General features: G+C 42.2%; 1 protein-coding gene across 1 annotated transcript; it reads left to right on the forward strand.

Moving 5' to 3' along the window:
• The first annotated feature begins 2,751 nt into the window (after nucleotides 1–2,751).
• LOC108933675 (solute carrier family 2, facilitated glucose transporter member 9-like) lies at nucleotides 2,752–23,679 on the forward strand. Its single transcript, XM_018750874.2, has 12 exons — nucleotides 2,752–2,864; nucleotides 10,673–10,771; nucleotides 12,921–13,081; nucleotides 14,032–14,156; nucleotides 14,798–14,943; nucleotides 15,406–15,538; nucleotides 16,113–16,300; nucleotides 18,174–18,284; nucleotides 19,357–19,458; nucleotides 19,766–19,841; nucleotides 21,688–21,815; nucleotides 23,125–23,679. Exons 1-12 carry the CDS (start codon nucleotides 2,820–2,822, stop codon nucleotides 23,368–23,370), a joined length of 1,560 nt encoding a protein of 519 aa, XP_018606390.1. The 5' UTR covers nucleotides 2,752–2,819; the 3' UTR covers nucleotides 23,371–23,679.
• The last annotated feature ends 3,443 nt before the right edge of the window (nucleotides 23,680–27,122 follow it).

Raw genomic sequence — 27,122 nt, forward strand, 5'->3', positions numbered from 1 at the left:
GACTGGAGTCCCGTCCAGGGTGTCTCCCTTAGGCTCTGGCTTGCTGCTACCCCACTTGGGGCAAGTGGTTTGTGTGTGTGTGTGTGTACTGTATATTCTATTAAAGCAATGTTTTACAAATGAGAAAAATAAATGTAATACAAAGGTCAAAAGGTCAGCATTGTGGCAAGACACCTTTGGCAACAATTCCATCTTTGTTGTAAGCTTCTACAAACTAAGTACACCGTAACGATGCAGTTTTTTGCCTATTCTACGTGGCACAGTTGCCCAAGTAGCCAGAAGCGTTTAAGACTTTCAGCTGGATTTGAGGCAGGACTTTGCCTGGGGTCTTTGAGGACATTCACTTTGTTCTCACTAAGCCTCACTATTGACTTCATCCTGTGGGTTGAGGGCCTGCTGAAAAGTGAGCTTTTCAGTCCCAGTTTCAGGTGTTCAGCAGACTGAAGCAGGCCTTGCTGAGACGTTTGGCAGCTGCTTCCCTCACAAGTTTCCAGTTCCATGCAGAGCCTTCACACCATAAGCCAGGGCTCCGGCTTCATCTAGTCGCATTTTCCATCGTCCATTTTAGCACATCCATGCAATGGGGAGCTGGGTTGTAGTGTAGACCAAAAGATTGCAGGTTCAAATCTCCCCTCTGGCTATAACACCCTGGAGCAAGGTACTCACCCGTTCGTATAAATGAGTAGGTAGTTGTAAGTAGCCTAACATTGTAAGGTGTTTTGGAGAAATGCATCAGCTAAATGAATAAATGTAAATGTAGGCTTCCTCCTCGCTGGGTAGGAAGGAAGACTAGATCCGACATAGTAAATCTGGGGGAAACCAGCACCTTATTCCAAGAGTCCGGACTCATCGTGTTACCGTGCCCTTCCCACACAAGATAGTCCATCCTTTCGCGCTGTTACATGTTCCACGTTAGCACTGCAAAGAGGCTGTGATATTTTATGTTATACCTTGTGCAATTTTTCTTGTGTCAATAATTAAAATGTAATTAGATTGTAATTTTTTAATTAAATGATTTAAAATTATAATTTTAAATTAATTTAATATATTAAAATGTCATCTCTGAAACCAAGGAGTACGTCCAACCCTCAGGGAGAAGAATTTTGTATATCTGCATTATAGGCTTTTAAAATATTTGCTGTCATACTCTGAAGGGAAAAAAAATCTAACAAGGCCTACTGTGCACAACATTTCCAGACATTTAAAACACCTTCAACTCCATCCACAAATCTACGTGAAACTTTTCCATGGTCATGGTAAAAGACAATTAAAGACAATTAAAGTGCAAAAGGTTGTACATTACTCATTTATTTATTTATTTATTTTTTTTTACAGAGGCATAACACCTTGTCAGGTGTTGGAAGAACCAAAAATTTTAGCAATATTGAAGCAGTGCAGTTGTACACAAACTCCAGGGAGACAATCGGTACCCCCTTTTGCTATACACACACACACAATGTCTACAATTGCTTGTCCCGAGCAGGGTCACAGGGAACCGGAGCCTAACCCGGCAACACATAAGGGTGCAAGGCTGGAGGGGGAGGGGACGCAACCCGGACGGGACGCCAGTCCACCACAAGGCACCCCAAGCAGGACTCGAGTCCCAGACCCACTACATAGCGGGCCCTGGCCAAAACCGCTGCGCCCCTAGTATTTTATACATGTCATTCTGTAAAACAGGTCATGCAGCACATTACAAACTTCATATTACATTTATTCATTTAGCTGATGCTTCTCTCCAAGTATTACGGTTAGAATTATTACAATTATTCACCTGGGTAACTTCACTAGAGCACTTTTGGGGTGGGTACCTTGCTCAGGGGTGCTGCAGGCAGAGGGGAATCAAACCTACAACCTTTGAGTCCAAGGGCAGTAACTCCAACTACTACACTACTAGGTGCCCCCCCTCCCCCGTGCTAAACATAGTAAAGTCATACTGCCCCTCTTGCAGAAAATCACTTGTGGAAAGAAGGCCTTTAGACTAAAGGATTTTCTTGATCTTTAAATGGTACATAATTACAACTTACATTTACATTTATTCATTTTGCAGACGCTTTTCATCCAAAGCGACGTACATCTCAGCAAAAGTACAATTTATGCATTACATTAAGAGAAAGAGACATAGCTGCAGACATGTGACTCAAGCAAACCTAGTTTACCTACCACTACACTTGCTGCACCGAGGGTCCTCATTCAGGTAGGTGCATAAAACACAGGATAGACAAATCCGATACCTTCCTACCAATTTTTTTTTTTTTTAAACATTATAAGATACACAAGCAAGCAAATACAATGCCGGAGTAGTGGCTGATTTATAGTGATGCTCATGAGGTTACATGAACATTTGATTTACACCGTACGAGATCTTGGGAGAAATCGAAATGGGTCCGGAAAAGGTGAGTTTTCAACTTTTACATAAAAGTGTGGTCTGGCATTGTTGCAGGACAAAAGTAAACGTTTAAACGGCGTTATGAATTCGGACGCGTGGAATTCGTGTGTGTTTGTGGGTCACTGCAGGACGCAGGAGAACAAGGCTGCGCCGCTGCCCTCCGCTAATTGATTTGCGCCTCTTCCTCCGCGGATCACGCTGTCCGTCGTCACGCGACCGTCCGTTTCACACGCTGTTAGCGCGCGCGCACAGCAGCGGCAACAGCGCTGGAGCGAAGCTCGCGCTCGCGGCCCCCAAAAGCGCGGGATGTGTCAATCAAAGGGCGCCACGCCTACATCCCCACGTGCAGCTCGGTATAAAAAGAGAAAATAAAGAAACAGCCCGCTTTTTCAACGCGAGACATCTGCTTTATGCAGTGCAGTATTTATAAATGGCAGAGGAGCTGTTAGTTCTGCCCAATGGGAAACCTTCACGGGTAAGTCCTTAGTATCGCCATGTCCCTATTCCTTGGAAGTTTGTTCATTCGGATATTTTGTGTTTGTTCGTATTGAAAAGTGATTTCTCACCCGTTTAACAAATAAGAAGAAGCGAGAATGATTGACGGGCTGATCATTTATCATGCTATAAGTTGCTTCGGTACAAACTGTGTTCTTATTCTCAACGCTTCAGTTGGTTGCCAAGAGACTGTACATTTCTTTATTAATAATCATGTGCAGTCGCAAAGAGGAGTCTGAGGGTCTCAATGGTGCTGCCAAATGAAATTATTCTCTCTTACATGATCAGTTCGTCTATGGTCACCTTGTTACAATGTCCGTAATTGTGCGCAGTTGTAGCGGAACGGTCTCGTGCGCCAACGAGTGCGTCACGTGCGCCTACAGAGCGCTGTCAAATTCTCAGCGCATCGCCGCTCATAAGAGCAAAGCAGTTCCCGTTGGCTTTTCCTCCCTTTGTGTTTTTCCTGTTTAAAAGTGTACCTCTGATCAGTTCCTACCCTACTCTCACCAGGAATGATTCTACTGCACAAAGTTTATATTACATGTAATGTCATACTTCATGTTGGTCTCTTGCAGCTGTTCTTATTGTTTGTTTTTTTAAATAATGTTTTAATATTTTTTGTTTGCTTGTTAAATAATTGGTGTTCAGCATTACTCCAGTTGAGGGACTTTTTGGTTCATGACTGATTTCTTGCACTACAATCCCTGTACTTAGCTGGCTCTGTAGCACACACTACAGTACCCATTCATACAGCTTGCTATTTTTAGTGTATTACTTCAGGATAAGTACCTTGATCAAGGGCACTACAGCAGGAATGGGATTTGAACTTGGAACCTTCAGATCAGAGGGTGACCGTATTAACCACTGCACTGCCTACTAGACCCTGTGCTACTACATTTGTCAGTTTACCACTTGAGATATTACAATGCCACCATTCTTTGTCAAGTGAATAAAATCTCTTTGAAAATGTGGCATGCCACATTTCAACAATACTCTGTTGCTGATCTTTTTGTTGTCATTTTACTAACATACATGCAGCAGTATAATAAGACCAGAAACAAGGATATCAATTTTTGTTGTGATATTTTTCATTTGCAGAACTAAATGATGTACAATGTGGAACTTCCCTGTGTATTCATGAAGTTTAAAGTGCCTTTTTTTTTTCATTGACCCACTCCTGTCTTAATGGGCTTGAACATTTTCTTCCATACAGTACTGTACTGGACATCTGAAGTTATGAAAGAACTTCATACCCTTTCCAGCCTGCCCCCCTGTACTGCATCTGTCAAGTAGGCTGGAATGTTTTGTTAGAACACTGGCCAAGTCAGGGTATTAGGAGCCTGCTCCAATGCCTGAAATTTGTTCAAAAGATTCACAGAAATTAACATACTGTAGTTTTTTTCCCTGTAAAATATTTATGCAGCAACAATACAGTGTTAGAAACACAAAAGCTATTACAAATTAATTTTACAAATCGGGAAGCAAGTATGCTGCGTCTTAAGTACGTTCTTTTCATGTTATGTCACACTGGGTTTTGGACAATGTGTTCTGTTTTCTTCATGTAAATTAATATCCCAAGAAGATGAAAAGTGTGCATCAGACTTCTAAATTCGCGACCCATGTGTTAGTTATCATAGTTTAAAAAATAGAATAAAGTAGAAACTGTATGGTAAATTGTAATTCTAGACCACAGCAATAAAATGAATCTTATATTACTGTCCAAGATTTATAATTTAATAAGTATTGAATTTTGAAGAGGAGCTTGTCGATTGAAGGACATATTGGGCATAATGACCAGTTTCTGAACTTGAAGGGCTATTCTGGACTACGAAATCACAAGACTTGTTAACCTAGGAGTTGGTCAGGTCACAACATTAACTAGGAAGTGACAAACATCATACATCAGGTTGACCCTGTGGTTTGGAAGGCAATTCTGATGCATCTTTGCTTCAAGATTTCCTGGTCCTCCATGCCCTCAGCTCTCAGTGACATTTGAGTATAGTGTGGGCCATGTCTGATTCCTGTATTGTCCAATAATCTTCTTGTATTCGTGGCTCTGAACTGGCTGCAGTGTCTTTGGCATTCCTCAAGATTGCAATTTGATGGATGGATATTCTATCCATTTAGCCATTAAAAAGAGACAAAGCATGATTTCTTATGTAGGAAACAAGAATCCTGAGTGCTGTGTCTTTTTATGGTCTTTTTTATGGTCTTTTTTTTTTTTCTAACAGCACAATATTTTGGTTACACTTTGACAGTGAAACAAATTACTGTAGGGGTTTATATTTGATTTTTTTATTAAATATGACATTCAGAGGAATCTTAAAAATAACATACCAGTTTTATTTTTTAAAATAACCTAATGGTATTTATTTGACTGGAAAAAATGCCTATTATATATCCCCAAGTTGGTGTCGAAATACTAACCATTAGCCACTCACTCACTGTCCTTTACCGCTTGCCTGTTAGGGTCACGGCAGTGCGGACCTTATCCCGGAAACACAGGACACAAGGCTAAGCAGAGTTCACCCTGGATGGGATGCCAATCCATTGCACTACTGCTGTTGATGCCGCCGAGTCTAACCTGACCCATAACGACTACCCGCGTGATTTTCAAGGCAAGGGAGAAACAGAAGGGGGTTGCAAGCATTGCACTGCTAAGTGTTAATATTCATCAGAGTAAAGCCTTGTACTTTGTGGTGTCCTTTCATCAAAAAAGCTTACTTAGGCTGTGTCATTTATGATTTGGTTGTGATACTAGTGTGGTAGCAGGCCATATTTCTAGCAAAGTGAGGATGACCAATGGATGCGTATAAGGTAAGTAATGACCTCGTCATGCTCATTTTATTCATGTCTATAAAGCAAGGCATTAATGTTGAGGAAAAAGCACAATGCCTGAAGTTGAAGGAACAGGAAAAGGGGGAATGATAAATCAGTGATGGACCTCTTTAGTTTTTTCTCTATATGTAAAACTCTGGTTAACATTATTAAACATGTTTTTTATATAGCGTATGGAAAGTTTCATTCCGGTGAGAGGAGAGAGGGTGTTATGTATGGTAGCTGGTGAAAAACAAGGACAAGCTGCCTTCCCTAGTGGTACACGTTGCCAGGTGGCCAACAGAGCACATACTGGTCCCATTTCCCTTGGGTGGTCCTGGTCCGCGTTCCCTTATTGTTCACAGCAGCACTTATGGTCAGCCAGGAGCCTAGGACTACATGTGCAATCAAGTGAAGAAAATTATCATCCAATTGTGGAGAGGACAAAACGATGTGAATTTATAGAAAAGCCTAAGTGGATTAAAATGTTGAAGTGAGGGCGAGTATATGTTTTTGTCAAGTATGGTCACATTTTCATTTTTCATATCTTGTGAGCTCTATCTAAAAAAAACTGTGGTTTTCTTTGACTGGTGGGTCATTTAGCAGTTGAAAGAAATGTCTAAGCCAAAGACAATGTTTATGAAAACAAACATTTTCACTTTACCCCAATAGTAGCACACCAAAATGTGCTATTAGACAAGATTTTTACGTTAGTTTTTGCAAAATTGTGTTGTTCACCCTGGTTATTTTTGATCCAAAAACTGCTCGTTGACAAACCGCACAGTTTGAGATCTGTTGTTAACAGAGCATAGAAGACAAGGTCACACAAGGTTATAACTGAGGAAGCTTTTATTTCTAAAAGTTTTATTTTTATTGCTAATTTCATTGTGCTTGTCTAGTTAAATTAGAATACATCGTAATGCATAGTGCTGATATCCTGCAAATCCTCCAGCTCCTCTGTTATGTTAATAAAAATAATAATCACGTGATGACATTTAGCACACAAGTTTGTCCAGAGCAACATGCAATGATTACTATTCGATATCTTTATTTTAGGTACTCCCTGTAATCATTCAGCCGTTAATACACCACAGGAGTGTAACACACAAACACACCTTGGGCAATTTTAGAATCACCAGTTCACATGGAATGCTTGTCTCTGGATTGTGGAAGGAAACCAGAGTAAACCCATGTAAACACAAGAACACAGAATCACCACACAGACTTAGTGGCCAGTGAACCCACATTCAGCCACACAGCCCAGGTTCTATGAGACAGCAGCACTATTTGCTGTGTCTCTCCTTAGGAAATGAAAAATAAGTAAAAGATATTCCAAAATGACTAGTGAGGAGATGGGTCTTCAGAAGATGGTTGTCCACAAAGGCAGTTCCACACACCTGGCAGACACTATGTCACATCCCCCCACATGGCAGCTCTTCATGTAAAATTTCTGCAAACACCAAGGGGGTATCTGCTGTATGGACAGCTGTGGGGCAAAAGTGGCCATAGGGCAGGACTAAGGCCAGAGACAGTAGAACTTTAAGCAAAAGGGGTTTTGTTATGGGGGGTGTGGTGGGTCCAGGGTTTGAGTCATGCTCGGGGTGCCCTGTGATGGACTGGCATCCCATCTGGGGTGTTTCCCCTCCACCTTCAGTGTTGCGCCCTGTATTTCCGCGGTAGGTTCTGGCTTGCCGTGACCCCGCTGACGTCGGTTGGTCAGTTGGGTCTTATTATAAACCAAAACAAACAGAACCAGGCCCTTCTGGGCAACAGGCAACAACTAGACTAGGACAGAACCAAAACCCAAATTTTCTTCACCAGCCCACACTCTTGGCCTGTTTTCCCCAGACCCCATCCTCTACGACCCAAGTCCTCAGGCCAGCTGCCCTTACAGTCTCTACAATTAGTCCTTAAGAGCTAGCAGCTGGCTGTCGACATTCAATTAGGGTGGAGATCATTCCCTGGGTGCTGTCCATCCTGGTGCCCCTACTTCCTGTCCTGGGTTGGACTGCCCACTGGCTGACAGCTGTTTTGAGTGGGGTCTGAATGCAGTCAATCCACATGTATTTGTCCTGGAGGGGTTTGCCCCTCTGCCTCATGCTCATCCACTAATTTCTTCAATTAGTTCTAAATATCAGTCATATCTTTATCTGCTACAAATTCTGATCATTGTGAATCTCATCAATGCTGAGTTCTTGATTTGAAAGCTGGAGATTACACAAGATTTCGCCAGGCCTGCAGAATTTAGCCTCAGATTTACCGTCAGTGGTAAGGTGTTACACAGCTTCTGAGCTGCTGTAAGTTGTTGCACAGTTATTTTTACCTGTACTTATCTAGTGTGTCCATCATCCCTTATTGCTATGACTTCTCAAAGACTATGAATCATGAAGCTGAATTGTACTCCTGGCCATAGATGTGTGCTAACATCCCACCATTATTAGCCTCATTCAGCCTGTCAGTCTACCTGAGTACTAAGTGCTTTCAGTGCTAGTTTAACTTATTCCTTTTTCTCTGCAATCACACTTCAAATATGAATTTACACACTTTAAATACTGTCTTGGGCTGAGAGTCTTATTCTTGACCTTGACTTTATTTTAGTCATGTAGGCAGTGGACAGTGTTGCAGTGGGTAGTACTGCTGCCTAGCAGTTTCTGATGTGTTTGGGTGTCGGTTCAAATGTGGTTCCATCTGTGTGTTGGCGTGTTTGTGTGGGTTTCCTCCCTCGATCTAATGGCAGGTGTTTCAAGCTGTATGGTGACTCTGATTTGCCCGTAGTCATGTCACAATCCAGTGATGACTGCTGTCCCATCCACAGTGTGCTTCCTGGATACACTAAATATTGTGTAAGAACTATGCCTGAATCGGTACCGTTCTATTTGTGATGAGGACCCATTTATGTCCTTCTCAGTGTTGACACTGGATGATCTTCAGTACGGTTTCACTTAAACCTCTGCATCTAAGAAGAGTATGTTCCTGTACATTCATGTAAAACGCCTTTAATATTCTTCTTTGTTTGTGAGAACTGTCGCTCATTATTTCTAATACCCGTGGGGATTTCAGTACCTGAAGCTAAACTGAATGTCATCTAACAGAGTTGGCCACGAAATCCATTGTTCTTTTTGTTGGCATATCTAAAACTTTCTTCGTCTGGCTTCATTAAACATTTATTCAACGGGTCTTGGAAACCCACCGCGCTCTCTGAATCATTTCCGAGAGTGGAGGGAGGAAGCAAGAAGTACAGGATTGATACGGCTTGCGCAGAACGAACATCGATTTTTTTCAAGCCTTATTTTTGTCCTTCTTTAAGGTCCATTTACAAGCAGATGGTTTTCTAAGCCTAAAATGAAGGAAGACCAAACATGCTGCAGATTCAATCACAGCACGCTAGCTTTACTATAATTAGAGTTCTGATATATAACATATACTTTTCCAAGCATCAAAAACATAAATGCAAATGTTAAATGTATATGCTTGCTGAATATGAGTCCAGTATGTCTTTCTTTATCACAGATGTAAAGTATTACAGTTTTAAAATCATTAATCAAGCTATCAGTGTTTATGATTCATATCCATCAGTAATTTCCTCCCCTGTATCTCCATTAGTTTTTATGAGGACACTCATCTGAGCATTTGCACCCTATGCTAGTGATGATTTGCTCCTAACAATTCATTCTTTTCAGTGTGGGAACAAGATTTTTTGCATCTCGTTGATCTCGATGCAAGGTGTACAGTGAGGTCATAACGAATTCTAAAAGTAAAGCTCTGAGCACAGCCTGTGTGTAAGTGTAAAGGTGGGGGTATGTAAGGTGCCATGTTGTTTTGATACTGTTATTCTTCTCCTTTATTTCAAATTGATAATGCTAAAGCAAAAATAGGACAAATGTGTCATCTGCAGACTCTAAACATTTTTAGAGTCTGTTCTAAGCCATACACTCGGCAAAAATAGAAATATTTTCAAAACTAGAATTTTTGAAGTGCTACGGCTATGCATATTTCTGCTTCAGCCGGCAATATGAATTTTTGCGATGCAATATAATCATCATTTGGATGTTTGACAACCTTAAGGTTATTTCACCACATCCTGCTATGAAGTTTTATATTGCCATGATTTATAAAAAAAATGAAGATAATGGATTTGTGGAATTAGTAAGGTTTTTTTTAACTAAAACATAACTGGTTTTTAGAGGGGGGCGTGGCGAATTCGGCGGGTCTGGGGTTTGGGTCCTGCTTGGGGTGCCTTGCAATGGACTGGCATCCTGTCCTGGGTGTGTCCCCTCCCCTTCCAGCCTTGCACCCTGTGTTGCCAGGTTAGACTCTGGCTTGCCATGACCCCCCTCGAGACAAGCAGTTTCAGACTGTGTGTGTGTGTGTGTGTGTGTGTGTGTGTGTGTGTGTGTGTGAGAGATAATGGTTTTTTATTAGTAGTAAAAAGTTTTATGTTACTAAGTTTGTCTTTTAAAATATACAGTAACTGATCATTTAAATAACTTAGTCTCTCTACAGTTTGAACTACTCATTATTAGTTCCTAATTAGTTATCAGTTCAGTTAATCATTCATAACAATTCTGATTATCCATAGTGTTATTAAGGTGATTGATTTTAGTAATTAGATTTGCTATACTCATTATGAGAAAGTGTCAAATATTTCAAGGTCAGATAAAATGTATGAAACTTTCATCTATGGCACAAACTTTGGTAAAAAGTGTTTTTAACCGATTGCGAGGGATGTCTTGAAGATTTCTGCACTGGTTCCATGTGCAGGGCATACAGTCTTGGCATGGCAACTTTTAGATCTTCGTGGTCATCGAGACCGTTTTCTTCAAGGCTGAAACAGGGCCTTGCATTCATTCTTTTCCCCATGGGACCCTGTTCCAACCAGAAACACCAGGACAACCCTGTGGGTTCATTTACTCTAGATCATAGGTTTTGGATCATAACTAACACTGAATAATGTCTCCGTTCTTGCTACAGCACCTTACTTCATCCCTGCTGGCGGTGGCCTTCCTCTCCTCATTTGGCAGCTCCATGCTCTACGGCTATAATCTAGCTGTCGTCAACTCACCAGCAAATGTGAGTGTGTGACTGATTCATTGCTTCTCTTTACCAAAGTCGTTTTCTGTGTTTAGATGGACAATGGAACGAAATGGTATCTCATAATCATGTGAGTTACTCTTAAGTTAAAAAAAAAACAGGCTTCAGTTCTAACTCGAACTGTATTGATTTTTTTGAGGCAGTGGCCGTTTCTCATGATCGAAGCATCTTTTGCTTCTGGGATTTACTGATAGAGACAATTGATTTCTGGTTATCAGAGACACTCTGATATATGTTGTGTTAATGTAACTTCTTTTATACTGTATCTCTGTCTAGTAAGTATTTAATATAGCCCTTTTTACATTTACTCATTTACCCGAGAGTTTTCTTTGAAGAGATTAACAATGTTGAACTACTTACAATGATGTGCGCATTTACAGAGCTGGGTAATTTGTACTGGAGCAATTTTAGGTTGAGTACCGTGCTTAAGGGCATTAGAATAATGGGTGGGATTCAAAGCTCGAACCATCGGACCTCAAGGCAGCAGCCCAAACCAGTATGGTACGAGCAACCCCCCCCCCCCCCCCCCCCACTTTAGTGACTTGTACAATTACACCTTTGAACAAGGGAAGTTCTCCAAGTAATTTTCTTCAAAATAAAGTGTTGGCAAAAAATCTTCCCGATCAAAAACTGGACAGTTTACTCTGTGCTCAGAGCAGGAGGCCAGCAGTATGTAGAAACTGTTGATCTACCTTCCAAAGAAGAGGAGGATCACCCTTGGGTGGCATTTGGATTTTATCCAGTTTTTTTGCTGGAGCCTAAAGTGATCCATTATAGATGTACTGGGATATCATCTTTATTTCCATCACTGCTACATTGCTTGAGAATGCTGTAGACACAGCAATGGAATCAAAACTCAGAGGGAAGGCTCAGAGAAGCTCCAAGAAACGCTTGGCTAACCCTACTGATGTGAAGCATCATAAAGTCAGGATAGGGGCCTTCACTTGTCCAACTGCTGTGGTTATTTAGATGTTTAAAGCATCTGTTAGACCTGACCAGTTTCATTTGTTATGGTGGATCTTATTCATTCATGTGGTGAGCTGAAGGATAAACTCTCTGAACCTACCAGAACTGCGAAATTCCAGTTATTGTGGTAATTTTAATAATTTGGAGAATGTCCTGATTTCCCTTCTTGCCAATAAAACAAACAAAAGTGTTAGAAGATGTGCTCCGCAGCTGAGGATAACAGAGAAGGCTTTGTGTTCAACTCTTTAGCTGAACCATGAGAACCTGGATGGAAAACTTATTACCAATGACACGTTGAGCTCTCCTAAAGTGATTAGGAAACACAAATGTACAAAAAGGATGAAGCAGGGGGATCTAATTTGCTGTTGACCTGAAAATGCCAGAGGAAGAGTAAAAGTCACATGAGCACTGACTTGCAAATCCACTGCCTTGCTCGCTTTTTACTTTTTTTTAGTCCAAACTGAGGAAACGACACAAACTTTAAGAATGGAAAATAGTAATGCATTGAACCCTAAATTCCTTTTCCACTGTTCAAAAGTATTTACATTGTTCTGGAACTAATCAAGACAACTCTTTTCAGCTAAGAAATAAAAAATCTTGGTGTTAGGAATGCTTTAAAAAACAAGGAAGAATATGAGCAAAGTCCTCAATCCATTATAACGTCCTGTTCTTGTCTAACCTTAAACTGCCAAACTATAATTAAACTAGTCAGACGTCTTTGGCAACTGAAGTCTTTGGCTGAAGTTGTGAGAAACAACAATTCACACGCAGCCGACTTCAGAGTTTCATCCCGGAACAGACAGAGACAGTGAAACCCACAACATTACGGGACTATTGTGTGTCTGCCAGTGGGATCTTCACCTCAGAAATGGGGTCATTTGATAAACAAGCAATATTTTTAATCTCTCTAACCTTCAGTTATTCAGTGATTTAAAATTTTTTTGTGATTTCTCACGATTATAATGAGTAATTTATTTTTCAATCCTGTGAGCGCATGCATGAACATAAACAGCACACTTTATAGATGTTTATATATTGTTTTAGGTCTCATAGCTTCACGGCCTAACTTGTTCTTCCTTTACCTTTCACACTGTATTTTTGAAAGCAGTTTTGTCTTATGTCCTGATGGCCTTACAGTTGTATCGACTTTCTCCCATTTCAGTACATCAAGGCCTTCTACAACCGCACGTTTGTGAGCCGAAATGGCGGCGGTGCGAGCGAAGAAACGCTCACGCTCATGTACTCTCTCACGGTGTCCGTGTTCGCCATCGGAGGACTGCTGGGCTCCTTGATGGTTGGAATGCTGGTCACTAAATTTGGAAGGTGACGGAACCTTTTTTTCTGATGGTTTTGCCATGAACTTTTCGGGCTTGATCACATTTAATGTGTGTGGGTAATGTACACATGTTTTAATTATAAACTCATTCGACTTCAAATTATGGGCGGGGTGGCGGGTTTGACCAGGTCCTGCTCTCTGGTAGGTCTGGTGTTCGAGTACTGCTTGGGTTGCCTTGTGATGGACTAGTGTCCTGTCCTGGGTTTGGCCCCTCTCTCTCCAGTCCCACGCCCTGTGTTGCCAGGCTAGGTTCTGGCTCCCCGCGACCCTGCGTGGGACAAGTAGTTTCAGATGGGGTGTGTGTGTGTGTGTATGTGTGGACTTCAAATTGCACTTTGCCCAGGACTGCTCCAAATAACAGTACTAAATCTGAGGTGTCTTCAGTTGTTCATTTGTAAGGCTCTTAACATCTACTACAGGTGTCCTAACTAAGTTAGAAACTTTCTACAGAAAGAACAGATACATGCTTTCCACACATGAGTACTGGAAAAAAGGCTAAACAAATTAAAATGTAATTTTCTGGCAGTCGAAATAAATAAAATCAAAATTTGCGTATTTCCGGTGTACAAGTTTGTTTCACCTCAGTGTGGAGTTGGTTAAAAAAAAAAAAAAAATGACCGTAGCTCTTATACAGTGTCATAAAGATAATGATTTACTTTACTGTTTGAAAGAATAATTAGAACTCAGCAAAATGTTATTACATGTGAACTGTGTAATGCTGAACAAATCAAATGTGATAGTAAACTTTACATCCCTTCCAGATTTATTGTCGGACCAAATGGTTCATCGAGTTTTGGTAGTTATACATATTGATTTAGTCATGGAAAGTCAATCCCCAAGACTTCTACATTAATGCCCTTCTCTTTCTAACCATAAACCACCTCAGATTAATAGGCTGTGACTCTTTTATGACCGTAAACAGCGTTTGTCTTTGCAGGAAAGGGACTTTGGTGAACTCAACAGTTCTGGTCTTCGTTGCCGGAACGCTGATGGGCTTCAGCAGAACATGTGGCTCTCCGGAAATGGTGATCATTGGTCGATTCATCACTGGGATACACTCAGGTACTGTCCCATGAAGCTCAAGTAGCCTGATCTGGAAAGGCCCATGACTCACTCTCAACTATTCTGTTTCATATTTGAAAATCCATTATCATTCTCTCTGAAGCAGTGAGACAGTGTAGAAATAGATACACCAAGTGGACTCTGGGGGAAGCTCCAAAAGAAATTATTGTCATTGAAGGTGTCTCATTGTCCCTTATCACCATCTAGATATTGCTTAAATTAGTCTGAACCCTGTTGCGTATGTTATTTGTTTGTTTGTTTGTGACATAAGTCTTATAATGTAATTTATAATAACATGTCAGAAGCACAACTTGGATACCTTTCTTATTCATGGAGCACATCGCATTATTTTAGTTGCTCAGAAGACATTTTATGAAAGGCAGGTTGTCTTTTACACTTCGTACATTTGGACAGCGTTATTTGTTGTCACTCTTGAAGCCACACAGAGAAGGTGATTTTGCACCACAGTACAACAAGAACATTCTTTGTCATCCTTGATCCAGCATCTGTTTAGCCTCAAACACAACTCACTCATGTAATAACAGGACACTGGGAGGAAGGCCTGCATGACAGTACAACAACCTGTGTGTAGGTCACCTTCAGGTACACTGTCTTGGACCTTTCTGTCCCTTCTCCCACAGGAATTTCTCTCAGTGTGGTGCCCATGTACCTTGGTGAGATTGCTCCAAAGAACCTGCGTGGCTTCCTAGGGCTCATGCCCAGCATCTTTATCTGTATAGGAGTCTTCATCGCTCAGATCCTGGGCCTCCATGAAATGCTGGGAAAGGTATGGAAACGTCTACTGTTGCTAGATTCCTAGTGACCAAATATCTGGATATTTGAGTGGAGAGGTGACAGTGGCTGCCTTCCAGGGCAGCAGGTGATGTAGCGGTTAGAGCCGCTACCTTCCACTTGAAAGACCCAGTCCTGAATTCCTCCTCGTGAACAAAGTCATTTCTGGAATTGACACAGTAAAGTTACCCTGCTGTATGACTGTCAGTACCTTAGTACTATAGTAAGTTGCTTTAGAGAAAAGCATCAGCCAAATAACTTAAGGTAAACAGTTGAGGTTAATGGCTCAACTAACAGGCAAGAATAGGGGGAGAAGCGAGCTGGAGTAGATGACAGGTAAGGCTATCAGGCTTGGCTAACTGGCAGATCAATGGGGAGATGTTGAGTGTTGGGTTGAATAGACAGGCCTAACGGGAGACCGCGTGACCCTGTGCTTATGTGTGGTTTGGCTCTTTAGGAGGAGCACTGGCCCCTTTTCCTCTCCCTAGCGGTGGTGCCCACCTTCATCCAGCTGATGCTGCTACCCTGGTTCCCGGAGAGCCCACGCTATCTGCTCATAGAGAAGCACAATACTCACGCCACCATCACAGGTGAGGAAAAAAAAGACTCATCCCATTAAAACGACTGTAAGCAAAGGGACTTCTCTTCCTAGCCATGACTTGGAATTTCAGCTTTACTAGCGAAATAAGGATAGAAGACTTTAAGAACAGAAGCTACTAGAAGCAATTTGGTTTGTATGTAAAGAAAATAAGGACAAGGATGAGCAAAGCTCTCTCTTTGTATTTTTTCACTGTAACACTTCTGTTTGTCAGTAGGTGTCTATTCATGGCCATAATGATAAAACACCTTATACAGACAAATATAGCATGTACTGTAGTATTTTCTTTCTTGGGCAACATGCACCTGGTATATTATGCTATGATTTGAACTCTTTAGAACAGTAGGCAGTTAAAGCAGCATGTAAGGTCAAGTTGCAGTTTACTGTGCCATAAAACAATACTGATTCAAGCCACAGGAGTTAAATAATGAAAAATTCCCTTTTAATGTAATCACATGTATATTCTGTAGGTGGCGTGTGCTGTGAAGTGCAGAACATGGCCCGTAGTTGAGTTGATTGCGTTGATTGCAGGTGTAAGGGGTCCTCTTTCACTTCCCCTCCTGCAGCTCTAAGGTGGTACCGAGCCAAGTGCAACATCCAGTCAGAGGTCGAGGAGATGCAGGAAGAGCAGCGCTCGCTGTCCACGGTAGACACGGTGACCGTAAGGGGACTGCTGACGGACACGAGTGTGCGCTGGCAGGTCCTGTCCGTCGTGGTGGTCAACATCGGCATGCAACTCTCCGGTATCGATGCGGTGAGCGGATGGTTGCACGTAGGGTTGAGCAGTTGGAATAAAGATGTCTGTGTTGCTTCTGCATTGTGTCCAAATGACATTTACATTTTTTTCATTTAGGAGATGCTTTTCTCTAATGCAACTTACAACATTAAACTACTTACAATTATTTACCAGTTATACACCTGGGTAATTTTACTGGAACAATTTGGAGTAAGTACGTTGCTCAAGACTACTACAGCTGGAGGTGGGATTCGAGCCTGCAACCTTCAGGTCCAGAGGCAGTAGTGGAACCAGCTGACCCTTACGTGATATGGATAGCTGTTACTTTTGATCCGGAACCAATTTTACTGGAAAAGAATAACTTAACTTTTTAGGTCTTGATCAGATTTAATGTGAAAGGGTAATGTACATGTGTCTTAATTATAAACTCATTATTTCCATATTGCACTTTGCCCTCTTTTCTCCAGCCTTCTTGATTCCTTTTTCAATGAGGTCACTACTCAGCCTGTGTATTTCGTGCTGGTTTCACTCGTGCAACAGTTCAAGACTGTAAGAAGAGAAATAAAAGAGATAAACTATCATGAAATGGTCCTTTGTTCACTCGAGAAATTCAGCATCCGGGAGTCTTGAAACGAGAAAGCTTTGTCGCAGATTTCCTTGTAAAGTAAATTAAATAACAGTGATGGAGGTTTTTATAAAAGAAGGCAACATTACCCAGTGTAATTTCCCTTGGGATATGATTTTGTAATTTTCGCCACAAATTACTTGAGGGATATCGCATTCTTTGCAGAATGTCTTGCTGATTTGAAGACGGAGATGCTTGTGATTTTGACGTAATCTTTGAAGTCCTTTGGTTGGATTGGGAGGGTATTGGAGCTGTGTTCACTGATTTTCACTGATTTTTCACTGATTTTTAGTGAGCACAGCCCCAATACCCTCCCAGTCCAAGTCATGAATCGGACTTTGGAAGAATCACGTCCGCCTCTTTATAGCTGGTCTGTACCATACCTGTCCTCATCTGTTTGTGAACTTATGAGTCCCATAGGATGATAAAAATGTCAATTCATTATAATGAAGAATCCATCCATCCATCCATCCAATTTCAATAACTGCTTGTTCAGGGTCAGGGTTGTGGTGATCCAGAGCCTACATTTACATTTATTTAGCAGATGTTTTTCTCCAAAGTGACTTTCAGTGAACTCTGTGTAGTCTTATAAGCCCACATACGTTATTCACCAAGGTGATTTACACAGTTAGATACACTACAAGTGGTACCCGATTTACGATGGAGTTACGTTCCACGAAACCCATCGTTAGTCGAAAATATTGTAAGTCGAAAATGCATTTAAAACACCTAATACACACCTCTGCATGGCAGACTGGGAGATGCTAATGCCCAGCATCGCAAGAGAGTATCGCTCTGCATATCGCTTGCCCGGGAAAAAATCAAAATTCAAAATTCAACGTACAGTTTCTACTGACTGTCTATCGCCAGCTCACCATCGTTAAGCTAAAAAAATTGTAAGTTGAACCATCGTAAATCAGGGACCACCTGTACTTACAATGGGTCACTCATCCATACATTAGTGGAACACACTCCCTCTGTCACTCACACTATGGGTGAGGTGAACAGCATGTCTTTGGACTGTGGAAGGAAACCAGAGCACCTGGAGGAAACACATGCAGACATGGGGAGAACAAGCAAACTACACAAAGAGTGAGTGGGGACTTAACCCACGTCCTCTCAAACCACCCATCCATTCCATCCTATCCTGGAAGCATTTGGCACAAGGTTAAGGAGGGGGGGCACACCCTGGATGGGATGCCAGTCTATTGCAGGTAAAGAGGACATGAATTAAATAAACCTTTTTTTTTTTTTTTTTTTTTTTAGATCTGGTTCTACACCAACACCATCTTTGAAAATGCTGGAATCCCCATCCCTCAGATTCAGTACACCACAGTGGGGACTGGAGCCATTGAGGTTATTGCAGGTCTTGTTGGGGTAAGTGCCTCAAGCCCTCACATGAATGTTTACAGGAACTGCTCTGCTGCATTTTTAAACATGTGATCAGTCCTAAAGCAGTTTGCATAAAAAATCTCTCCACAGCTGGACAAGCTTTACATTTGGGCCTGGAAATAAGCATGTGCTGCGATACCTAGAACGTCCAGAGAGACTCAGACCGTGTGGAATCGGGAAGGACAGTATCACTGCAACAGTCACCCCATCACTATACCACTGAAGTATTGTGTTATGTCTCATTTAGATGGAGCTGCACACCCTATGGGCTCAACTGGAGACCATATTTTGAGGTCCACTTCCAGAATACACGATTAAACACACTCAGATTTTGTAGAATACTGGGGAGAGACTGAGAGGCAGTGCATTTTTTAAAAATTCTTTACAGCAATACTGGGTTTCCCCGCTCCTCTGTCAACTTAAGTTTGCTCCGCTTTTTGTCTTCCCTGATACCATTTTGAGGCGGAGCCCGTCTGATCTATAAGACACCCAGCACCGCTTCCAATATACCGAGTACGGCGGAAAACTATTAGGGAGAATTATGTTTCTCGTTTCACCTTCCCCTCTCCCAGAACGCATCTCTCAGACATAATGGAGGACGGGCAGCCGTCTTCCCCCTGCCGCACGCGCGGGGACGGCGCTTCTCGGCCAGGATTTAGTGTTGCACTAGAAGCGGATGGAGGCGAGAGCCCGCTGTTAGTCATAAGAGCTCATTGCTGTCAATGTCAATTGGCCCTCAGTGGGGAGGTAAATGGCACCCAAAGGAAGTCTGGAGATTATGAGGTTATGAAATTACAGTGATTGTCTGGAGGTTATAAAATTACAGCGATACATTCTGCTGTCATGCCTTTTTTTTCTCCCTCTTCTTTTAAGTCATCACATTTCATTTTTATAATTTCAAAGCCACAGCAAAGACGGAAGACGGCCTTCGTTAAGGCTCTGCTTTTTCGGGGGGTTTCCAAGGATGCCGGAGGGTGCCGGCGATCTCGGACCGGTGCCTTGCGCCAACCCCTCCTTCGCGTGCTCTGACAGCAGTGCTCTCGATTTCCATCCTCAGTGCTTCACCATTGAGCGGGTCGGCAGGCGGCCGCTGATGATTGGCGGCTTCAGCTTCATGGGGGTTTGCTGCGCGGGGATCACACTCTCTCTGATTTTACAGGTGTGTCCCCTCCACCAGCCGCTCGCGCGCATTCGTTCTTTAGGCGAAACCCACATAACGCGACTTACTTTGTACTCATTTGCTGTCGCCATTTTTCCGAACACCGTCACCGGAATGATTTTTGATGATTGTTTTCAGATGTGAAATAACAGTTCACTGTGCGTGAATAATTTCATTGTGTGGATTGATGCTTATTTTATTGTGCTTTCAATCACTTTTCAATTGCAACACAATTACTGAGAAAAAAATGTAAATGTATCCCATTGTTTTTTCATTAATATGCCACGATTCTGTTTACTAACTGCAGGCCCACGTGTCCTTCATGAGATACGTCAGCGTGGCCTGTGTTGTCGGCATCATTGCTGGGTTCTGTATAGGGCCAGGTAGGTTTGTGTTCATTGCGACCATCACGCTTCATCGTGTCTCGTCCGAAAACGTGAACGGGCAACACTTCGTTAACTGATATACGTTTAACGGTAAACACTTTGAAGCAGAGCAGATCTATTGGTCAAGACTGCAATCTCAGTACCCCGCTGAAGATTTCAACAAGAAGTAGGAAAAGCTCCAAAGTAACCACACCAGACTGCGTCCTCTGCGAGTAACCGCGTCCTTTTTCCACAACACTGACTTTTGTTCACAGCAGGGATCTCAGGGTACAACCTTTTTCCTTTGGATTTCAAGGTAAGGGGTGGCAGTAATCAATTACCATCAATTATGTTCAGTAGATGGGAGAATGCCTTTCTCCTGCTGTGCTGCTCTGAAACAAGGGAAGGGCGACCTCTGCAGGCAGACTCTGTTATGTCACCCAGAACATACTTGACAGGAGCAGTGTGCAAGTACTGCATTTTACCTTGTTGAATCAGAGTGCTGAAACGCATCATGTGAGTTGTAACAACATCTTGACAAACTGTGCTTTGCGTGAAAGAGTGCACCTGTCAAAATGCAGTCGTACCTGGGTGCGGCGGAGTCTTGCTTTACGGGCCACAGCTTTAAATCAAATCTATTACATTTCAGATCGTCTTAAGTTTCCGGGCAACAGAAATAAACCAAGGGGAGAAGTTTTTCCACACGCTGTGGTTCTTTAAGTGCTTATTGACACGAAAAGTATTTAAAGGCTATTTCCTGCGGTATGTGGCGAGAAGTAGCGCATCGCACAGCGGTGGAGACGCACGTCCCCGAGGGAATGATGAACGAGCGCCTTAGCCGTGTACACAATTGTTGCACCACCCAGCCCCTCTAACAGATCTATAATTCATTCTCAGCCGAGGATTTCTGTTGTTGTAATTATGTCTTTAATTAGGATTTTTATGGCTCATTGTTCATAAATAATGATGAATATGGCTTTTTAAGACAAAATCCTGCATGAACAATGAATTACAGGCCAGGTTCCTTATCGGTTTGACTGCGTTACACCTCCTCCTGCAATTACCATGTGCAAATAATGAAACCGTCGCTGGGCTTGCTTGTGAATTCATTAGATTTGAAAAAAGACCCAGCAAACGCTTATTTCTCACTTGTAACCAAAAGGGATTATGGAGATGTGGAGGCCTCCCATAGTTTTTACATATTAACATACCAAGATTTATAACACCATTTGTTCTTTCCTGGGCTCTACTGTACCGTGCCTTAATGCTGCACGTTTTTTTCGGGGGGGGTGTTTTCTTAATGTCTTTTTACATTATGCTGGATGTGCAATTTTGCGAAATATGTAACATATCTTGGATTATGAATGTCCTTTGAGCATTAGAATTGTATGAATAAAAACTTATGTGCAGTGTAGGTGTTAGGAAATCTGATGTCACCACTGGCATTGTTCGTTTAATTCGCAGATCCCACCACTGTTTTATCACTGACTCTTATTGCATTTGGAAGTTTTCTGAAGTAAAGGGTTTATTTACTTGCATATGGAATTCTGCGTGGCATGTTAAGCATGAAACACATTTCGAATTTATAACTGTCATTTTTTTAAGCAAGTGAGCATGGCTCAAGGGTTCAGTGGAAGCCCTCCTAAGGCTTAAAGGGGAGCAGCCTTCAGGTTTCAGGTAGACATCCTTAGCTGACATGATACCTGCTGATTTGAGAAGCTCGCGTGAAGCACTGAGCTGTAGGTGGAACTGGAGCCTCGAAGGCCACCGTACACAATAGGTACCTCTGAGTTACACTTGTACCCATCAAGTGGATGTCCAAGGAACCCAAGACTGAGGGAAGAAGTGTTCTGTCTCTGTGCAGCCGGAGTGCCTTTCCTCATGACAGCTGAGCTGTTCAAGCAGTCCCACCGGCCTGCGGCGTACACCGTGGGCGGATCGCTCAACTGGATGTCCAACTTCACCGTGGGCTTCGTTTTCCCCTTCCTACAGGTGAGGGACCTCCTCAGGAGAAATTTGGAGCTCGATACCCTACCGTCACCTGTCCGTGGTAGCCGTGGCAAAGTTGGTCGAGCAAATTATCGAGCCGTGCTCTAACTGCTTGTTTATGCGCACGAGCTTCCAGTGTTGAAGTCTTCCGAAGGTCATATTTGGAAGTTGTGACATGTTGCGGGGCATTAGCTAATTTCACCAAGTGTGGTATTTTTATCATTCGATTATAGTGCTATAGGGAATACCACAAGTAATGTTACTAAACGTCAGTGTCAGAATTGTGATGTGGGAATTTGGATGAACGCCGCATGTGGTTTTTTGGTACTTCTGTAGAACAGTGTCATCACATATATGGCTCTCTTTTGAAAGCGTGTAAGTAACTATAGGGAGGTGCAGTGGTGCAACGGGCTTGGCCTGTGCCCGCTCTCTAGTGGATCTGGGGTTTGACTCCCTCTTGGGGTGCCTTGTGATGGACTGGTGTCCCATCCTGGGTGTGTCCCCTCCCCCTCCAGCCTTACACCCCGTGTTGCCAGGTTAGGCTCTGGCTCGCTGTGGCCCCAGTCGGTACAAACGGTTTCAGTCAATATGTGTGTAACTCTCAGTTTTTGATGACATTTTTCCAAACAAATAAGATTGTTGTGACAATCAGTTGTAAGAAGCTCTCCAGCAACAGCTGACAATATTTTCTTCTTCTTTTCCTGCTTCACAGCCATTCACTGGCAAATGCTTTCTTTATAAAAGTTGATTTACAGTGTGTACAGTACATGTAGCAGGGGATGCGGTGGCGCAGTGGGTTGGTCCAGGTCCTGCTCTTCGGTGGGTCTGGGGTTCGTGTCCCGCTTGGGGTGCCTTGCGACGGACTGGCGTCCCGTCCTGGGTGTGTCCCCTCCCCCTCCGGCCTTTACGCCCTGTGTGCCGGGTTAGGCTCCGGTTCCCCATGCCCCGTATGGAGCGAGCGGTTCGGACAGATGGACAGTACATGTGAATGTACAAGGAGAGCCGGTAGCATAGTGGTTAGAGCCACTGCTCTTGGATCTGCAGGTTGCTGGTTTGATACCCCCCCCGCGGCTGTTGAACCCTTGAGCAAGGTACTTACCCTAAAAAATAAATCCAGTAAAAATACCCAGCTGTATAAAAGGGTAAATAACTGTAAATAGATTAACGCTGTATGTCACTTTGGAGAAAAGCATCAGCTAAATGAATAAATGTCATGAATAGATCTATATACACTTGCATGAGTGTACTGAGAGAAGCTTATGAGCCCAGCAGCTTTAATAATGAGCACTTGATTTTGGGTTTCCTGTTCCAGATGTCAGCGGGAGCCTTCTGCTACCTGGTGTTTTGTGGGGTCTGCATCACTGTGGCCTCCTATGTGTTCTTCATCATCCCAGAGACCAAGAACAAGACCTTCATGGAGATTAGCCAGATGTTTGCCCCTAGGAATGCCGCGCTGAAAAGCCAGCCCCTCGGCAGCCTCGACCAGCTCAAGCTGAAGGCAATGAATGGCTACGGGACCCTGGAGAGCGGAGGGGACAACAGCATGGAGGCCATGTAGGGGCTGAGGAAGGAGACGTAAGAGAGAGCGGGCAAACGTACGGGATGGTGGGATGGGCTACTGCCACGTAATAAACCCTACTGCACACCATGGCATTGCAAAGACTTGCACAGACCACACATGCATCATGGTCAGTGTGGTCTGGTGTCCACTAAGTGTTTCTTGGTCGCCTGCCATTTCCAACGGGACAGCAAATGCTGTGCTCTGAAAAAACAAACAGTTGTATGGGATGGAGTGCCATCCAGCCATTTTCTTACCAGCTTACATTCTGAGTTTTTAACCTCTCTTCCCAACAGTGCCTTAAGAAACCAGAATCACACAATGTACAGTATGTATATATATTATATATATATATATATATATATGTATGCTGTTTCATATGTTACAGTGAAAGGTATTAGCGTGTCTATTAGCATTTCCCATTTTGTATGTTTTATACTGTATGCATTACTTCCTTACAGACTGGACTCTGTAGCAGGAACAAATGTTTAATTTGATGAAAGTTACAGGAGTGGAGCAACATCATGGAAACAGAAAAACAACATGCTTATAAAGTAACTTGTAAGAGCTGGGCTGACCCTTTGCAATTCGACAGTGTTGGTCCTTCTTGGTTTGCTGTGATACAAGTCGTGCTGGGATATATGAAAAAATGGAAAAAGCATGTTTGAGGGATGAAGGAGCTGTTGGTCCTTATTGCTCCAGGTTGTGGGTTTTTGTATATTGGTCTCGGATCCATGTGATTTTTTAGTTGACAGGGCTGTCATTTGGTAGTGAAAAAGCATCTAACCACTGTCCAATTTTCCGAATTAAAGTTATGGATTTGTATTCAAAAAGCTCCAATCAACTCATTGGGCTGCTTAAAGTTACAAAGCAAGTATTTTTTCATACCTGTGATTGTACGTTTCATTATCTTTCACACCAAAAAGCTACGAAAAAATAGAAAATTGGAAAGTGGGGAAATGATTTTTTAAGACACTGCATATGACTGTCCTAGGTTTCTTCTTTGTAACTAGTATTTATTAATCTAATCCCCGGTTAGCTACTGATACTTCATTCCTGAAACCCAACTGAAAATGAGAAACTGCAATAATTATTATTCTGTTGTTTTTTTTTGAGGAAAAAATCCAATTCATTCCAGCCCCATAAGAAATTCACCCTAAAATCACCCCAAAGATTCCTAGCATGATTTAAAAAAAAAAAAAAAAAAGAAAAAAGTATGCACTTTTCCTTTTTCACAGTTTAATACCAGGAGAAAAAAAAAAAATTCTTATTCCATCGCCAACATTTTTGAATTCCATGTTGGTTTTTTAATTATGGGCACGTCATCAAAGCTTTCTTGAGTTGCATGTACGTCCGGGAAGCTCGTTCGAACCACACGTGTGTCCGGGAAGCTCTTTTGAATCACGCGTGTGGTTGTGGTAGCAAACATGGGCCTCCTTGTAAAACGCTTTCCTCATCTGCATCTGAGAATTTTTTTAAGTCTATATTTGGAAATTTGGAGTTTTCATTTCATTATATTTTAGATCTAACTTCTTTTTTGTTCTTCATAAGTAAATAGAGATTATTTAAAGATTAATTATTTTATAGTTGCTATTTTTACTTCTTCATCCGCTCGTTCTTGTTAGCAGTGATGGTGTCAGGACCCCCTACAGAGCACAAATTCTGGGTCTGTAGGACTACAGCAGGCTATTCGCAGACATTTCATTCACGAATGGCCTCGTGTGTAAAATAAATTTAAAAAAAATTGTGTTTTCATAAACTGAACCTGTCATGGGATTGCATGGACTGGCTTGCGTAAGATGAAGGCTGAGAGTGTTAGTACGTGGTCCCCGCAATTCATAGGATCTCTCAGTCTGTCTGAAATAGCCAGAGCCACTTGGCACAATTTTCGGATGTGTCTCAGCGCCAGACCAAATGTCGCGGCTCAGACCAGATGTGGCAGCCCGTATAAATGACAATCCGGACCAATTAACAATAAGTGGTATTAATTATCTGGGGCCGGATACATGTAAACCCGGATTTCGGGGCACTGAATAACGGGGGAGGAGTGCATTTCAAGTCTAAATCCCTTCATCCTTATTTTTGTTCACCCCTGTATGTGAACGGAACTTCTCTTCTGTGGCTTAGTTGTTGAAAGTACTATTTTTAACCATTTTCAACTGTAACTTGAAACACAATATTAATTGTATTAATTATGCCTGTACAGTTTGTTGCTGTACTGGATATGGTGCTCCCTACCAAATTTTCCTTATGGTTAGTTAAGGAAAAAAAAAACCTCTAGGATGGAAAGCTACCTTCGTGGAGTTTGAGGTTGTGTTTCAGGTTAGCCGTCTGTGCTTATTAGCAGCACACAAGTTCGCTAAAATGTAGTGTTTCGTGAAATTAGTTCAACATGTTGAGCTGTTAGTACAGCTGTTGAGAAAAAGGGGCTTTAGGGGCCTTCTCTTTGTCTTACGCAGGTCTCTTTTCTCAGGTGAGAGAATTGGCAGCAAACTGGTGCCTTGATCACAGCTACTTTTATGGAACATACTTTGTATTATACGTACTATGATTAGTAATTAAGTTACAACATACTTGGCTCTTTTACCATTTGAACTGATTAACTTCTTGCAGCTGCATGGTTTTGCAGCGTACCGTTTCAGTCAGTGCCTAACGGAATGTGGTGAATTTGGGAAATCATTTTCCTTAAGGCCTAGAGTTCTTCACGAATCATAGCAGATTGTTAAGGTTGCTTACTGCCAAATCCTACTGTTCTTTTCTTTTTTTTTTTTTTTTACCAGAATTAACCTTGAATATTCAGTATCTGAGTTGCTTTCTTAGCTGTACAGGTGATTTCCGACTTACGATGGTTCGACTTGCGATTTTTTTCGACTTTACGATGGTGAGCTGGCGATAGACATTCATTATAAACCGTACTTCAAATTTTGAATTTAGATTTTTTTCCCGGGCAAGTGATATGCGGTGCGATACTTTCTCGCGATGCTGGGCAGCGACAGCGATCCGCATCTCCCGGTCTGTCACGCAGATGTGTGTATTACGTGTAGTAAATGCATTTTCGACTTAACGATATTTTCAACTAGCGATGGGTTTCGCGGAACATAACCCCATCGTAAGTCGGGGACCGCCTGTATTATACTAATCATGCTATAACCCAAATCAGGAGACTGTGTATGTCTGTCCAAGACACAAACGTTAAAGGGTGTATTTAATTGTTGTTTTATATTCATGCATAGTGTATGTCACAAAAAAAAACCTAAAATATCTTATTTTACTGGATACATACAGTTCATGCAATGCTACAGTTATCTATAAAACTATTAATGAATAATAAAACATTTAAAAGTTTGATATCAGTTGTCTCCTTTGGATGAGTGAACGTTGCCATGCAGTCAAAAGCTGCTGTACATTGTTTTCACCATAATCCCAGCTCGTCTTACTCTGGTACAGTCAAGCTACAGGGTGCACATGGTGGTGCTGCTGCCTCACAATCCCTGGATGGTGCATGAGAATGTGAGTTTGATTCCTGCTCAGCTGCAGATCCCTCCTTTATATGTTTTCCCAGTGTCCGGATGGGTGCTGGAGTTTCCCCACATAAAGTTCAGAATAACAGCAACAGTAATATCAATACTTTCTATCCATAATTCCTGGTGTTTGTGGAGTCATGCTTAGGCAAAGTTCCCTCTGGCAAGTACTTCATGATAACATGAGAGAACCTGGTTGCTGTTCACATGAGCACTGAAGCAATCAGGAGG

This window comes from Scleropages formosus, chromosome 16 (assembly GCF_900964775.1).
Source record: "Scleropages formosus chromosome 16, fSclFor1.1, whole genome shotgun sequence".
NCBI lineage: Eukaryota > Metazoa > Chordata > Actinopteri > Osteoglossiformes > Osteoglossidae > Scleropages > Scleropages formosus.